This window comes from Erinaceus europaeus, chromosome 7 (assembly GCF_950295315.1).
Source record: "Erinaceus europaeus chromosome 7, mEriEur2.1, whole genome shotgun sequence".
In the NCBI taxonomy this organism is placed as follows: domain Eukaryota; kingdom Metazoa; phylum Chordata; class Mammalia; order Eulipotyphla; family Erinaceidae; genus Erinaceus; species Erinaceus europaeus.
The window spans coordinates 24,863,208-24,881,318 of record NC_080168.1 but is presented as its reverse complement, the minus strand read 5'-3'; the positions used below and the strand labels follow the sequence as shown (position 1 = coordinate 24,881,318).

Sequence of the window (18,111 nt, the reverse complement as noted above, 5' to 3'; positions counted from 1 at the left end):
CTTTATACTATATCCTCAGCCACAAATTAATTTTGAGAACACTTTGATTTCATTATCATTTATGTAAAATACCTTTGGTGTTCAAGTACACAAATGTTTATTGTTTTTTCTCATAAAATTATTGTGTTAATATATAAAAGTTACTTAGTAAGTGAAAAGCAGAAAACTGAAACTTAAGTGCAATGAAAATATCCAATTTACTAGATATCAATAGTCTTTCCCAAGATTCTTCGTAGTACCATAGTCCTTTTAACATGCCCATCCCAGCTCCTAAAGTTAATGTGAAAATGAGGACCACTGGGACCCAGCTAGATGATTTATTTGAAGTTTCGTGTCATCTGTTTTTATCAAAGCCAGAAATGCCAGTTCTTGAAATAAACAACCTGAGAATAATTCAGATTCTACCAAAGAACCCTAATATGAAATAATCCTTGGGACTGAAACATCTGTTTAAAATCTCTGAACTTGTCTGTCAAATCATGTTGACAGACTGAGTCTGAATGAAAAAAAAAAAAATAGGCACCAAGATTTGTCTAATCATTCAACAAGCATATACTGAACCCCAATTATGTGCTAGGCACAATGTTAAAGTCTAGGCCTTCAAGTATAGATGAGAAGTATGAAGAAAAGCAAATTAGGGTAGGGCCCTAAAGTGGAAGGGAATTTAATCAGAAGCTACCCAGTGACATTTAGCTGAACACTATATAACAAAGAATTGGTCATGCAAATGACTGATGAAGGAGTCTTGTGAGCAGAAACAACAGTGAGAACATGACAATGATAAAGGAATGAACTAGGAGCATTTAAAGAAGGTCTACAAGGCTGCAGCGGGATGAGAAAAAGGAAGAGCATTAGGCAATAGAGTCAGAAAGGTAGGTGAGGTACCAATGCAGTGGGTCTTTAGGCATGGTAAAATTAAAGTGAATTTTATTTTCAGTGTGCCTGAGAGATATTGGCAGGTTTTGATTGGAAAGATGATATATTGTGTGTATTTAAAATTGTTATATTTAAAAGGTGAGTTAAATTGTGGGAGCATGGCCTGGCAGGAGTAGTCAGTTTCATTCATGCGGGGAGTAAGTTATAGAAATTTAATAATCTTCTGTATTTTTGAAATCTGAAGTCAGTGGGTCTTATTCATAGATATATTGACAATATACGATGAGAGAAAAAGGAAAAAGAGCTGTTTTATCTCATTGAGATGAATTTGCTTCACTTTGTGCAAGTTCTTGTTGTCATGGAGACAGAGAGACAAATCCAATACTGTAAAATCTCAACTGATTTTTATGCATAATACCTACTCTGAATTCTAACTGTCCTGCCCTTTGTAAGTAACCTTTGTAAGTAACCAATGCCATAATTCTGAGCAATAGTGTTCAGTGCTATAATACATCTCCACTTATCTCTGATAAATTGAGAATCTGTAAAGCAGATTCTCAATTTTAAGTATTTCTAATCATATAGTCATTAAGTTGCTATATTTGCAGGTTGAAAAGTGCTATAAAATCAGACAAAAGAATTCTAGAGTGTGGGGTAGAGGAGATAGCATAATGGTTATGGAAGAAGATTTTCATGACTGAGACTCCAAAGTCCCAAGTTCAGTCCTCCACACCACTATATGTCAGAGTTGAGCAGTGTTCTGGTAAGACAGAGAGAGAGATGCCTCTGTGTGTTTATATATGACCTTTTTCTCTACTTCCTAATCAAAGACATGAAATTATATTTGTAGTCATTGCAAAGTGATAATTATATTCTTTTCCAAATGTTTCTTGGGTAGGTAACAAAATCCCAAGTAAGTTTTAAAATAATATTTAAGTATAGTAGGTGGGTTTTATGCTAAATTTGAAATACAGTATTGTGGTCTAGAGTCTTAATAGACTTTATCCAACTGTGCTGTGAGAATTTTTTTCTCAATGTGAAATTCTATCCAGATGTTCAGGGAGCTCTGTGAGACTTTGGCAGCTGAATAGTGATAATCTTGTTACTTTTCAATCAAATCAGTGATGAAACAGTTCACATCATTCAACAGGAATTCTTCTGGGTTCCTATATATAGAATTAAAAGTATACATTTAGATAACATTTTGTTGAACTTTACAAGTTCTATCACAATAGTATATTAGCTGCCCTATGTGAAACCCAAATACAATCTTCATGACTGGGAATTTAAAATATATTAATAGTTATACCTTAGATAATTCACATGAAACTTGTTCACATTTTAAGAAGAAACCTCTACAAAAATTACCTTCTCTAGTAATAACTTTGCCCCCTACAAACTTTGTCCGACCATAAAAACCTATGTGTAACAACCCTAGAAATCAAAAAAAAAAAAAAAAAAAAAAAAAAAGAAGAAGAAGAAAGAAAGAAAATGTGTATATGAGTATGGAAAAGAAGAATTTTTAAAAATTAAGTAGGCTTCGAATATAACCGTGTTTTTGCCTACCTTTATATTTTCCTTACTGATGACTGTTTCTTCCAGAACACTAAAGATGAATAATGCATGGTCTTCTTGATACACTTAGACTGTAAGGTTGGCTCAGGGTGTTGCAACATTTGGACTCACATCTCACCCAGGAGGAAGCTATGAGATCACTAGGTGCATTGAAAATGGAACCATTTCACTCTCATGCTCACCCAAAGCACCCCAGTGAAAACAGATCCTTTAGTGCTTGCTGAGCTGCTGAGCGGAACCCACTGATGACTGTTGGAGAGAGAAGTGCCTCTTGTTTTTGTTTCTAAATGAGGTATTCCAAAATGAAGGGGGTTACATGAAGGGTTGACAGAACTCACAGAATTCTGTAAGTCCCATTTCTAAAGAGAAACAAAGCAAAGGTTTTGAGGTTCTGCTGAGTCCAACAATAATGTTATATAAATTCATGGGGAGCTTTAAGTAATGTTGCCAGAGGGCACACTCACGCTTGTGAACCCTGGGCCAGAAAAAGAACAGGTTGTTCCCAGCACTGATGAGCTGTGTGTTCACAAAAGAAGCTGCACCCACCCCTCCTGGTGGACCGGATCTCCTGTGGGCGTGAGTGAGAGCTTGAGAAAAGCTTTCTGTCCACTCCGTGCTTTTCATCCGGCCACAGAAAGGAGGCTGCTCAGGGAGGAGCTGGGGGAGAGCTTGGATCTAACACCAACTGGGGAAGCTGAAAGGGGGGAAAGCCCTATTTTATTCTTTCAATACAGTTCCCAGCAGGAAGATCAGGATAGGAGGTTCCCGCCTGCTCCAGATTAAAGGAACCCGCAGTTTCCAGGTGAAGAAGGGGGGTTCCTTGTCCAGCATCCGCCGAGTCGGCAGCTTAAAGAGCAGCAAGCTATCACGGCAGGACTCAGAGTCTGAGGCTGAAGAGCTACAGCTGTCCCAGAGCAGGGACACTGTCACTGACCTAGGTAACAGAGAGGAGTGGGCTGTGCAGGGACGTGGGGGGTAGGAAGGCAGGGCCCAAATCCTGAAACAGCTAAGTCCTTTTACTTACCTGTAACTAGACGGAGAGTGGAGTCTATGTGAGATCATTCATTGATGGCCTTCTAGAGCAGAGCTGTTTTAACCTTCCTGTGTGAGGGCTGACCTGGAAGTCCTGTTAAAAGGCAGATTCTGAGGCATTTGGGCCTGAGGATTGACACTTTTGATAAGCTTCCTGGTGAAGCTGCCACTGCCTGTGCAATAGAAGTGTAGTATCCATCTGGGAGAGAAAACACTTTCATGACAGGGATGAGTTTTGACATCCAGGTATTTAGGTATCTAGTTTTTTATCCGGACTATTAAAACAAAGATGTAGGATTTCCCATATGGATGACTAGGTAAATGTTCTCTATTATAAGTTTTCCATTCACAGAAAAGAGAACCAAAATATCAGAGGAAATATGCTCTAGACCATTAGTGATCACTAGTAAGATAATTACCATTTCACGGATTTGTCTTCTAAAACTGTGGGAAGAATTCTATTTACTTTTGCCTATTCTGAAGGCCTACTATAGAAATAAATTTGGGGGTTATTTTAAAGTGTATTAAACACCTGATCATGTGCTTTAGATCCAATCAAGGTGCTGGAGTTGTAGATTGTCACCATAGTACTAAAGAGATTCTGATTCCCTCAGTCTTATGGATTCAGATTAGCATCTGAATAGATAAGATGCAGCTACATGGCAGACTTACCAACTGCCTAGAATTTAACCATTAGCAAAAGGTTGAATCACATTTTCTTTGTCATCTGGTCCTTGTATAATAAATAATAGAGAAAGCTCTCCTTTCTAGGTTAAGTTGTTTTAGAAATCAGTCAGGAAATGTGGGTAAATTATTGATCAAGCCTTTGAACTAGAAGCTAAGTATATCTAATCAAAGAGAAGAGAGTTTAAAATAGGAAATGTCTGTACACCTACCCACCATTTGCTTTTGAAAATAGCTAATTTATGCATCACTTAACATTCAGCTCATTTTTTTTGAGGAGACAATAAGAAAATCTCTATGGCTTCTATTGTGAAGATTTGAAGCTGTAACTGTCATCAGTTAATTTGGGGCAAAAAAAAAAAGTGATTTCAGTTAATTATTTGAATTAACTGATTTGTCCTAACCAGTTCAGTCAGACTATCAAGACTAGAAACTTGATTTTTGTTTATAGGAAAGAGCCAGAGAAGCTTTTTAGATTTGAAAACAATGCTTTATTATGTAGTACACTGATGAATTATTTCAAACATCTCCATAAGAGAAGAGTTTGGCAAAAGAGTTATCCACGATTGGACATGATTACTCCCTTCGTTTTTCCAAGGTATCCACCCATGTTTGAAATAGTTCTGACAGTAAAACTAGGTAGTGTTAAAAATGGTAGTGCTAGCCAGAATCACAATAGTGAAGACAGGACACAGTATGTGGTCACTGCAGGCTGGTTGATGTCCCTGCCTGGTCATACCAGCAAAGTCTGGGTAGTCTAAAGTGGATCTGGACACTCAACCAGCTTGCTCATCTAAGCAATTTGATGACATGACTCTGTTTTTTCTTTGCTCCCATGTCTCCAAAGGGAAGCCATCATAACAGAGATCATAAATGTCTTTTCAATTGCCTGTTCAGCTGGTGGTGAAGGGAATGGCTCCTACAAATATCCCTCCTCTGAAATCAGTGCTGTGCCCTCTAGCCCACTGAGCTGTGATAGTCTGCCCTAGGATTCAAAAGCATGGGCAGCAATACCATCCCAGTATGATCTCCAGAGAGGTGGAATAATACAACCCTTCTTGGTATTTTTATCTTAAAGAGGGGAGTCCATGGAGTGCAAGTGAGCCAAGCATTGAACCAGAGGGAATGAGTACTGCTGGCACAGAGGAAAACTACCACAGGAACATGTCATGGCTTCATGTAAGTAGCAATCTCAGAAAAAGCCCTGAGATCATTTTCGGTTGGCACTGGGGAAGATCCATGGAGAGAGAACAAATGATTGCACTTAAACCATCAATCCAATTTACCCTCCAACAAAAGTTAGAGGTCTACAGTTCAGCTGAACCAGAGCATCACTCTTGGCACGTGCAGTTCTGGAGATTGAACTCAGAAGCTCTTGCATGCAATTCCAGTGTTCTCAGCCCCATTCCTCCTATTGGTGGTTCAGGGGATCAAACCTGGGACCTTTTTAGTGCAAATTTTATGTGTAACCATTTTTTCTTTTTTTTATTATTTTTAAAAAATATTTATTTGTTCCCTTTTGTTGCCCTTGCTTTTTATTGTTGTAGTTATTATTGTTGTTGTTATTGATGTCCTTGTTGTTGGATAGGACAGAGAGAAATGGAGAGAGGGGGAGAGAAAGACCTGTTTCACCACCTGTGAAGCGACTTCCTTGCAGGTGGGGAGCCAGGGGCTTGAACCTGGATCCTCACGCCAGTCCTTGCGCTTTGCGCCATATGCATTTAACCCGCTGCGCTACCACCTGACTCCCGTAACCATTGCTTCTATGGGTCAAGAGTCCTAGCACAGTTTAGCTAGATCCTCTCCTTTATTATCTCACAAAGTGACAATAAAAGTATTAATTATTGCTGAGGTCCTATCTGAAGATGTAACTGGTAAAAAATTTACCATCAAGTTCACATAGTTGTTAAATAATTTTGTTCCTTGAGGAAGTCTTAGACTCAATTTCTAGCTGGCTATTGGTCAGAGAAAAGTTTTACCTTGCCATTTGTGCCTTTGTAGCCTGACAGCTTACTTCATCAAAATCAAAAGTAGGGAGTTGGGTGGTAGTGCAGCAGGTTAAGGGCAGATGGTACAAAGTGCAAGGACTGGTGTAAGGATCCCGGTTCGAGGCCCCGGCTCCCCACCTGTAGGGAAGTCACTTCACAAGCAGTGAAGCAGGTTTGCAGGTGCTATCTTTCTCTCCCCCTCTCTGTCTTCCCCTCCTCTCTCCATTTCTCTCTGTCCTATCCAACAATGACAACAATAATAACTACAACAATAAAACAAGGGCAACAAAAGGAAATAAATAAATATTTTTTAAAATCTTTAAGAAATCAAAAGTAAGACTGCTAACAAGAGAAAAGGCACTGTCCTATTCATCACAGTCATGGAAATGTGTGTGTATTCTCTTTATTCTATTAGAAACAATCCATTAGGCCAACCATAATAGGAGTGGTTTCATAACATAAGTACCAGAAGGTGGAATCATTCCATCCTTCTTAGAAATATGTGTACCAAGGAAGCCAGCGGTACACCATTTGAGCACACATATCCTTCTCCTGTAGGAAGTATCATAAGAGGTGTAACAGTGCTGCAGGTGTCTTTCTATCTTCCCCTGCCTTCTTGAATTTTCTCTGTCACTACTGTGTGTGTGTGTGTGTGTGTGTGTGTGTGTGTGTGTGTGTGTGTGTGTGTGTGATGTTTTAAAAGAAACATATCTATACAAATAATATCCTTGGGCAGAATTTTAAAATTATATGTTGCTAGATCACCTCCAACCTGTATCTACTAGATCAGAATCTCCTTAACTAAAGTCAGTAATACATTCATTTGTATGTTGTGGGTTTCTTCTTGTTTTCCTTGAACCGGTAGATTTTAAAGTGACAAGGGAAACCTCAAATTTTTACATGTATAGCTCATATATTCTTAAACTAGTCTAAACAGGAATATCTAGGCTATTTGTTGATGTTTGAGAGATAGATATTTTCAGACAACTAATTTTTTTTTGAAAACTTAAAAGAATATGAGCCATTGTTTGCTTAGTTTGACAGAGGTATGAAGTTTATTGACAGCACCATTTATAGTTGTCTCAAGATAAGCAAGACTTCTTGGTCCTGAGAAAATGCTTGGCATCTCCACCTAGAACATTTTATTGACTTTGTTCAGAAAGACTTATTTTAGTTCCAACCTTATATGACGCACAAGTTCATTGTTGGAGTGGAAAAGGGTTTTCATAAAGATTGGAAGCATTCAGATTATACTCTGTGTATCTCACTAACCTTCTGACTCTTAAGAATGCTACTGCCTTTTAAAGAAGGCAGCTTAAGAACTTAAAGCCTCAATGTCTCTCATACTTATTTATTTTTCTTTTTAAAAACTTTTATTAATGATTTACAAGATTATAAGAGCAGGGGTAGAGTTACACACCACATCCACCACCAAAGTTCTGTGTCTTCCATTCTCACAAGGATCATCATCATAGTTCATTCTTTATTTTAAAATAGCCATGGCCTTTAAATTACCTAAATTATTTGATGGAGATATGTGGATTTAAGCCAGATCAAGCCCCAGTTGAAGAGCTAGAATAGTTCAAAACCCTCGAGAAAATGGTTTGTAGAAAGAAAAACTGCAGTGGAATTCAAGGCCCAGTTGAAGGTTATAAACCAGGGTGAAAGATGCAAAAATATTTTCAGTTTCCATGTAGGTGGTCTAGGATTAAAGATATCCCACAGCTGTCAAAGGCTACCCAAATCCTTTGGGATAGAATTCTCATCAGTTTACATTCTTCTTTCTGGCTTCACTCCCAACATAAGAACTGAAAAAGTGTGGTTTTAAGTTGGAGAGTCTTCATTTTGAAAATATTTTAAAATCACACACTCCATGGTAATTGTCTTAAGATTAAGAAAATCACTTAACCTTTATCATTTCAAAAGGATCTTTTTAAATTATCTTTATTTATTGGTAGAGACAGCCAGAAATCAAAAGGGAAGGGGATGATAGAGAGGGAGAGAGACACCTCTCTATCAATACTACTTCACCACTAGTGAAGCTTTCCACCTGCAGGTGGGGACCGGGGGCTCAAACCCATGTCTTTGTGCACTGTCGCATGTGCACCCAACCAGGTGCACCACCACCCGGCCTCAAAAAAGAATCTTTTAATTAAGTGTGACTGGAGGGAGGGAGAAAAAGTCAAGTACATTAAGTCTTGCAGTGCTAAATTCTCATATGGGAATTATGAGTCACACTGGTTCAAGATGCCTCACGGAAAGTTGACATCCTCACTTTCCCTCCTCCACCCCATATAAACATCCACAGATTGTAATTTGTTGTCTGGTGGAATCTCAGTGATTTCTGTGTTCCAGGTCATGATCTTGCTGTGCAATCAGCAGAGCTTCATCTGCACACACGTTGACTACTGCCACCCTCACTGCTACCTGCACCATAGCCGCTCCTGTGCCAGGCTGGTCAGGGCCATCAAGCTACTCTATGGAGACACAGTAGACTCCCTCCGGGAGAGCAGCAGTGTCAGCAACGTAGCTCTCCGGGGCAAGAAACAGAAAGAGGTGAGTGGATCTTTACCCGATAATGTCAGGTGAAGATTTTGTAATGGGGACAATATCCTGGGTGATACAGATGATCTCTGTTTATAAGAATATTTGTCCTTATCAATTGGAAGAGGAGGAGGAGAAGGAAGGAGAACCAAAGGCAGAAAAAGAGACAAGATAATAGAAGCAGAGATCAGACTATGCATGGTCATGGTCATGAACAAAGGAGTGTTAACAACCTCTGGAAATTGAAAAAAAAAAAAATGAGGGAAATCAGTAATTTATTAAAGTCCCCAGAGGGACCACACACCTGTGCCAATTCATTTTAGACTTCTGACCTCTAAAACTGAATAATACTAAATTTGTGTTACTTGAAGCCATAAGGACCATCATCAATTTTTACAGCAGCAATAGGAAACTTACTGAGTGGTCTACAAGTAATAAATAACTCAACTGTTTATTGATGAAGGGTAGTAATCTAGGTCAAATCAAATGAAAGAAAACTCCTTCAAAAAACTTGGATTTTCTACGCATTCAGCTGCACTTTCCTGACATTTACACTGAGCATCTGAGTTGGCAGAAGATGAAGACAGTAACCAGGATTTCAGTGCTGATGCCAGGGCAGCTCTTGGGTTACCCATCTGCCCCTGGACAGTAGTGATGGCCAAGAGACCCAATGGAGTGCAGCCCATTGCCCCTGCAGCTGCTTATCCCAAGGTTTTCGCAAAGAGACTTTTATATAATACCTATTCATTTCCATGACTATTCACTATGCACCTGCTGCTAGCACAAAAGTAAGCTGTTTTGTTTTTTTTTTGAAAGAAATGAAATTAAGTAAGTAGCAAACCTTCATACCAAGAAGTCTATGAACCAGATTTGGTAGAATGGGAGAAAGGCAATAATGCACAAATAAAACAAATGGGAAAATGTTGATAAGTAACAGAAACTCTATAACTATGTGTCATGATTTAGCATGTGCAAAGCAATTTTTTAGTTACATATATGATTTTTTTAATTATGGGAGCTATATAAATTCATAGAATAAGTTTTGGATAATATGAAAGATCCTAAGTTTGGTTTTTGTTTTGTTTTTAGATTGCATGAATCTCATAAATGTGCTAATTTATTTCTGGGGAATTACGTTTTGTCACTTTTTCAAAGTATATTCATGAGGCCATAATCAGGTATATTGACAAAGCAGTTGATTCTTAAAAAAAAAAAAAAAAACTTGTACTAGAAATAATGTTCTTCCTATTTTACAGATATAAAGTTAAGATTCAAAATATCAGCTTTTCCCAAAACTCACATCTCTAGCTGAGTCAGCGAGACTTTAATTTAGAAATATAGATGATCAAAATTAGAGTTTTTCAGTCCAGGATTTACTGCATCTGATGATAATCTAAAGAAATTCAAGGAAAATATTGTGAGGAATAGTTTGATGTGAGTAATACGTAATCTATACAAACTATTGAATGTTAAGATAAAAAGGGAAAGTACACACATGTATCTGTGTGTATATAGACATGACTGGTGTTTGCATATACATCTCAAATGCTACTGCATTCAAAAAACAAAGTTTCATTTGACTTCACCACCATCTATCAAGCCTCTTTGATTAAGGGTAAAGTATATCATGGAAGTTACAAAAACATAGTAGCCTCCAACAATTTATATGGTTTCTCTAAACTCTCAGATCAGTTAATTAATTAATTTTTGCCACCAGTGTCATCACTAGGGCTTGGTGTCAACACTACAAATCCACTGCTTCTGGAGGCCATTTTTTTCCTTCCTTCCTATTTTATGTAATAAGACAGAGAGAAATTGAGAGCAGAGAAGAAATGGCAAGGAAGAGAAAAAGATTGACATCTGCAGACCTGCTTCACTGGGGAGCAGGGATTCAAACTCAGGTCCTTGTGCATGGTAATGTGTGCCCTAAACTCTCAGATTTCTTTTTTATTATTATTAATTTATTTGTAAAATAAAAAATATTGATAAGACAGTAGGATAAGAGGGGTACAAGTCCACACAACTCCCACCACCAGAACTCTGCATCCCATCCTCTCCCTTGAAAGCTTTCCTATTCTTTATCCCTCTGGGAGTGTGGACCCAGGACCATTATGGGGTGCAGAAGGTGGAAGGTCTGGCTTCTGTAATTGCTTCTCCACTAGACATGGGTGTTAGCAGGTCGATTCATACTCCCACCCTGTCTCTCTTTTCCTAGTGGGGCAGGGCTCTGGAGAGGTGGGGGTCCAGGGTACTTTGGTGAGGTCGTCAGTCCAGGGAAGTCAAGTTGCCATCATGGTAGCATCTGCAACATGGTGGCTGAAAAAGCATTAAGATAGAAAGCAGAACAATTTGTTTAATAGTCAGGAACCTAAAGGCAAGGATATAGCAGATAATTTTGGGGCTCTCCATTTTGGTAAAAGCTAGGAGGTCTATTTTAGGTATATTCCAAGGGGCCCATGACTTTACTAATTTTTGCCTGAGCATGACAGCTAACATGTAGGTGGAGCAAAGGTATTGTTTGTGGAGATGGTGTCAGGGTTGGAAATAGAACTAGAAAGCTATATCAGGGTAAAGAGTAGCTCCAAATATGGAGAGAAAATGTAAATATCATTTTATGGTATCTTTTTTTTTTTTAGGTCTTTCTACTTGCTTGTTTTGGGTCACTGAAAACTATTGTGCACTTTTCTTTAAGGTATATATTTTCCCCTAACTTATGGATACATGTGCACATGTGTTCTGTCTCATGGGCCCTAGGTTCTGTAGCTTAGTTAGGAGGTACACCACCTGGGCGGTAACGCAGCAGGTTAAGCACAGGCGGCGCGAAGCGCAAGAACCAGCGTAAGGATCCTGGTTCAAGCTCCTGGCTCCCCACCTGCAGGGGAGTCGCTTCACAGGCAGTGAATCAGGTCTGCAGGTGTCTATTTTTCTCTTCCCCTCTGTCTTCCCCATCTCTCTCCATCTCTCTCTGTCTTATCCAACAACAACATCAATAACAACAATAATAATAACTATAATGGCAACAAAAAGGGAAAATAAATAAACAAATATTTTTAAAAAGAAGGTGCACCACCCAAATACGGAATTGAGGAGTCCTATGAGCTAGGAATGGTCTCACCTGAGTACTGGAGCTAAAGGGTTGACATTCCACGCCTGGTGTCTCTGGACACAATCTGAAGTGAAACGTATTGAGGAGGTACTGATTGCATTGATTTGGTTGAGCTCAGAAGATGCAATGTCCTGGAGCTCTGCTTCTGCAGAGCCCCACCCTACTAGAGAAAGAGAAAGGCAGACTGGGAGTATGGATCGACCAGTCAATGCCCATGTTCAGCGGGGAAGCAATTACAGAAGCCAGGCCAGACCTTCCACCTTCTGCAACCCACAAGACCCTGGGTCCATACTCTCAGAGGGATAGAGAATGGGAAAGCTATCAGGGGAGGGGATGGGATATGGAGACTGAGTGGTGGGAACTGTGTGGAGTTGTACCCCTCCAATCCTACGGTTTTGTTAATGTCTCCTTTTAAATAAATAAATAAAAGGAAGATGCAGTATCAAATAGTTTAGATCAAGTGAAGCATGCAAGAAGAAAAGCCATGCGCCAGAAACTCTCAGATTTCTTACTGCTGTTACCACCTCCAATCTGTACATAGACAAATCCAAACATCTTTCAAGATCCAACTCAGATGCCACTTCCTTGGAAACTTTTCTGATCTCCCTAATGTTAAGTCTAGGGCATGTTATCAATGAATGACTAATTTTTTCCTCCTTCTTTCTCTAATTTATAAGGGCACTTCATTTGTGCTTTTATTTTTATTCACCATTCAGTGCTTCATTCATTTACTAATACATTCATTTGTTTATGAAAAATGTAAAGGGTGTATTCATCTTATACAAGGTGGAAACTTCAGCATGAGAGAGAGAGAAGCCAAAGGGCTCCAGTACATGTGGCACTAGGGATTGGACCAGAAACCTAAAGAATTTAAGTCCTGTGCTCTGCTAGCTGACTTATTTGCCCAGTCATGCCAAATTCATACTGATGCCAAGAATAACAATGTGCAGAAGAGATAAAGCCTCCTCCTCTTATGATGTTCGAATTCACTCTAGTCTCAGAGACAGACATCAATCAAATAGACATCCGAAGTTAATGTAAAATTGTAACAGCTTTCAGTGCAATGAAGAAAGGACTTATGACCAAGGCTTTGAACTTAATGGAGGAGAGGATATGACAATCTCTCCAGTTAGAACAGAAAAGCTTTAAGAGAAGGATGCACAGACATTATTTAAATAAAGAACTTTTTAGCCAGAGAGAAAAGATGAGTTCCAGGAATTATGGCTGGAGCAAGACAGTTGTGGTGCCTGATGAGGATTTTAAACTCTCCAGCACTGAGAGTTCTTCAAAAATCACTCTGCCTGGGGAGTCGGGCGGTAGCGCAGTGGGTTAAGCGCAGGTGGCGCGAGGTGCACAGACCAGTTTAAGGATCCCGGTTTGAGGCCCCCCGGCTCCCCACCTGCAGGGGAGTCGCTTCACAGGCAGTGAAGCAGGTCTACAGGTGTCTACCTTTCTCTCCTCCTCTCTGTCTTCGCCTCCTCTCTCCATTTCTCTCTGTCCTATCCAACAACGACAAGTATAACTACAACAATAAAACAACAAGGGCAACAAAAGGGAATAAATAAGTAAATAAATATTTTTTAAAAATCACTCTGCCTTCTCAGTAAGGTATTTTTTATTTTTATTATTTATTCCCTTCTGTTGCCCTTGTTGTTTTATTGTTGTAGTTATTATTAATGTCGTTGTTGTTGAATAGGACAGAGAGAAATGGAGAGAGGAGGGGAAGACAGAGTGGGAGAAGGAAAGACACTTGCAGACCTGCTTCACCACTTGTGAAGCAACTCCCCTGCAGGTGGGGAGCCGGGTGCTGGAACTGGGATCCTTACGCAGGTCCTTGCGCTTTGTGCCACGTGCACCTAACCCACTGCGCTACAGTCCGACTTCCTCAGTAAGTTATTGTTACCCATACTACCCCTCTGCCCATTAATCAGAAAGTTCTTGGGAACTAGCCATAATAGGCATCTTGTTTCCTGTATGATACCTAACAAAGTATCTCACTCATAGCAGAGAGGCAATATATATTGAACGAGTAAGTGATTTGTGTAGTCCTCCAGTATTTTGTGAGTGTTCTTCACCTCTGAACAAGGATAGCATCTTGAAGCATCAGAAAAGGCTTCCTAACTTTCTGTGTTGCTTACAATTCTGAAAGAGAACAAGCATCCTTTAACCTTATCACATTTAAATTAGTCGTGCAGGTGGAGAGCTGAAAGATGTATTGCATCTTCTGTGATAAACATTTTATTTCCAAAATGCCAGCCTCCTGTTCCAGCTCTTTTTTCCCCTCTCATGATCTTTCCATTTTCCTTTGCTGAATCTGTCACATAAATGAACAATGCCCACATTTCCAGAGCCAAAATGAAAGCAGAGTAGGCAATAAATCAAGAATAAAAGCAGTGGTTCTGATTAGAATCAAGTCTTAAGAGCAACTGATATTTCATTTCTATTTCCTTTTTAATTGATTTTTATGGCAGAAGATATTCATGGCAATTACATTTTGTAACCCATCTAACTCCAATCAATCTGCTAATCTACATTTCAATGCTCAGAGACTCACTGTACATTCTGTTAGTCTATTTTAGTGCACTTTCAAACATGAGTCTTTTTTAATAAAAAGTGTCTTTGTATATATATATATATCATCTTCTCCAAATCTTAGATTTTTTTTATACCTCTGTACCTTGTCTAATGTGATGTTCTTAATACTCAATTATTGTTGCTGGTAAGAAAATTAGATAAGCCAATTTTCTCCTTCCAGCCAAAAAGGAGAGGATGGTAAAAGGTGAAGCATGCCCTTCTTCTTCTAGCGTTTGCCCTTCTTCCATAGCCAGTCAACAGCATCAGGTTGAGCCTGATGTCTACTTGTTGCTGGCTTTGAAAGTGACTGGGATCCATGTGGATTCAGTCGGCTAGGAAGGATCCTCAGTTTCCCCAATAAATGGGGACTCTAAAAAGAAAAGACTCCGAGTTGGTAATATTTGTCAAGTTGGTGGACATGCTAAGAGGCCAACTAATTGCCGGCAGAATTAATGATACTTTCCTAAAGCTATGAAAGGCACTGTTGTGAGGCCAAGACCAAGCTCTAGGTATTGATTTTTTTTTTTTCTTTAACCAGAGCACTGCTAAACTCTGGCTTCTGTTGCTGGATATTGAACCTGGCCTCCAGGAGCAGTGGATTTGTAGTGCAGGCACCGAGCCCTAGCAATAACCCTGGAGGGAAAAAAAAAAATCCTTGATTACCAAAGTATGTCACTGTTTATGGCATATATCTCTGTTTCTACCTAGATTCACTTTCCATTTCTTTGCTTGCTCCCCCTCTCTTCTCCCCCTCTTCCCCTCCTCTTCCCCCTTCCCCTTCTTACCCCTTCTCCCTCTTACTCCCTTCCCCCTCTTACCCCCTCTTCCTCCCTCTTCCTCCTTCTTCCTCCTTCTTCCATCTTCTTCTCCCCTCTTTTCCCCTCCCCCCCTCTTCCTCCTTCTCTTCCCCCCCTCAGTTACCTTGCTTTCTTGTAAGTTCATTTGCTTTTGCTGTATGTTGTCTGTACATGAATAAAACCATGCTGCAGTTGTCTTTCACCTCTGTAGTTATTTAACTTAACATAGTCTCCTTGAGTTTTGTCAGTCTTGGATTTATTTTTTTAATTTTTTATTATCTTTATTTTTATTTATTGGATAGAGATAGCCAGAAATCAAGAGGGAAGTGGGTGGTAGAGAGGGAGAGACAGAGAGACACCTGCAACACTGCTTCACTACTCACAAAGCTTCCCCCCTGCAGGTGGGGAACTCAGTCTTGGATTTATTTACCAGCCTTATGTGTAATTCTGACCACTTCATATATCACAAAGTCCAATGAAATTTCTAACTTGTCTAAGAAATAATAATAGATACCATCAAAGTTGGTTTTCTTTTCCACTCAGTTCCTATCATTTTTTAAAATTTTTTAGTTATAAAAAGGAAACATTGACAAAACCATAGGATAAATGGGGTACAGCTTCACACAGTTCCCACCACCAGACCTCTGTATACCACCCCCTCCCCTGATAGCTTTCCTAGTCTTTATCCCTCTGGGACTATGGACCCAAGATCATTGTGGGTTGCAGAAGGTTGAAGGTCTGGCTTCTGTAATTGCTTCCCCACTGAACATGGGCATTGACAGGTCCATCCATACTCCCAGCCTGTCTCTTTCTTTCCCTAGTGGGGAGGGGCTCTGGGGAAGTGGAGCTCCAAGGCACATTGGTGGGTTTGTCTGTCCAGGGAAGTCTGGTTGGCATCATGCTAGCATCTGGAACCTGGTGGCTGAAAAGAGAGTTTATATAAAACCAAACAAATTGTTGAACAATCGTGGACCTTTTAAAGGCTGGAATAGTGCAGATGAAGTGTTGGGGGGTCCTCCATTTTGTAGATAGCTAGTAGGCATATTTTAGTTTTATTTCAAAGGGCTTGTAGCTATACTAGTGTTTTTTTTTTCTTTGTTTTTTGTTTTTTGTTTTGGTTTTTTGCCTGAGCCTGAAATCTGATATGCAGGTGGATCCTAATTATTGTCTGGGCAGATGATGTCATGGCTGGGAAAAGGACCAGATCAGGTCACATCAAATCGATGGGGTTTACAGTCAACAATAATTATTCCCCTTTCCCATATTAGGGAGCTACTCTCTTCCCTGATCCAGCTTTCTGGTCCTTTTCCCAGTTCCTATCATTTCTAGCTAAGTGTCACACTAAAGTACCAAAGCTAAAAGCTAAACCTACAATAGCATTGATAATTTGAGTTATGGGTCTGAGAAGACAAACTTTAGGACCTAACACATTGGTCATACTGTGCATTCATTTCTGTTATCTGTCTTTAAGGCCTAAACAAGCTATTAGCCCACAACCCTAGTTGAAATGCCATGTAATTCCTTTCCCTTTCTAGTAAAGCAAGCATCATAATTAATGATAAGGTTACCAGCATTACATGCCTTTGAAGGAAATACTCAGAATATTAAATACTTGGTACTTGAAAAATTTGACCTGCACATTCTTTTTTGCAAGTAAGCAGGATTAAACAGAAATTCACATTTCTCAGAATTTAAGGGCAAAGCCTAAATGTTCATTACTGTTCTTCCAAGTATTTTCCTGCCACTGCCTAGTTAAAATTCCTATAACTTAATCAAGTAGTATAATTTAAAAGTAACTCTGTGGGGAGTTGGGCAGTAGCGCAGCAGGTTAAGCGCACGTGGCACTAATGCAAGGACTGGAGTAAGGATCCTGGTTCCAGCCCCTGGCTCCCCACCTGCAGGGGAGTCGCTTCACAAGCGGTGAAGCAGGTCTACAGGTGTCTGTCTTTCTCTGCCCCTCTCTGTCTTCCCCTCCTCTCTCCATTTTGCTCTGTCCTATCCAAAAATGACAACAATAATAACTACAACAATAAAACAACAAGGGCAACAAAAGGGAATAAATAAATATTAAAAAAAAAAAAAAGTAACTCTGAAAAAGATTAAATGTCCAGTGAAGGGAGAGAGAGCCAAAATAATAAAGTTGCAAAACTTATATTTTAAAGTAATTTTAATTATCTATGAAATTCTGATTATCAAATTAATTGACTGAAATTATGTATCATATACATCGTATCATCATAAGTGTACTAAAATGTATGGGGGGGATGAAAAGGGAAAAATGATGACCACCGCAAGATTCAGAATTACAGAGATTTTTTTCATATTTTTTATGTGTTCTGCAGATATTCTGCAATTTGTTTGTGCTGCTTTGCAAATACTAAGGATTAGAGCAGAAATGCTGTTTTCAAATATGCATTAATTTCTTTAAAGTGAAATGAGCTATACCCTAGCATTTGTATGGAAAGGTGAATGTATTATTTATTGTAGAACAGTTTCCCAGTTAACTAAAAGAAGCATACTCTTTGTGTGGCATATTACTTTATTTGTGGGGGCAGGAAAAACAGTGCAGAATTACTCTCCCCAATTGATATGTGTTCCCAAGGATGTGCCTCCAGGATTTTATCTTTAGAAAACACAGCAAGAGCTCTGATTCATTTGTCTCTGAGTGGATTCATTTAAAAAGTTTGTTCTTTACCAGTCACATAACAGAGGCATTGTCTTGGGTCTTTTGTTAAGAGTTTTGAAAGACTTCTTGGATATGCATGTACTATTCCCATTGCCTTTGCTTTCAAATATCTCCATATATAACACTGTGAAGCTCTGTTCAAAATGTCTTACGGAATTTAGTTCTTCTCTCCCCCTTGGCATTGAAGGAGGAAAGTGTTTCACTGACATGACAATGGAAAAACAAGTGAGCGTTTATTCTCTGCAAAAG

At 39.3% G+C, this 18,111-nt stretch overlaps 1 protein-coding gene across 5 annotated transcripts in view; it reads left to right on the top strand.

The window, feature by feature from the left end:
- The window catches only part of UNC80 (unc-80 homolog, NALCN channel complex subunit), a 257,506-nt gene that overhangs the window by 137,224 nt on the left and 102,171 nt on the right, over positions 1 to 18,111 (top strand). For 3 of the 5 annotated variants that reach the window (XM_060193975.1, XM_060193974.1, XM_060193973.1), the window contains exons 27-29: positions 3,186 to 3,389; positions 5,246 to 5,346; positions 8,511 to 8,711. In XM_060193975.1, the coding sequence (XP_060049958.1) occupies positions 3,186 to 3,389; positions 5,246 to 5,346; positions 8,511 to 8,711 (506 nt within the window). The remainder of the gene's footprint in view (positions 1 to 3,185; positions 3,390 to 5,245; positions 5,347 to 8,510; positions 8,712 to 18,111) is intronic. The other 2 variants (XM_060193977.1, XM_060193976.1) reach the window with 1 other exon arrangement.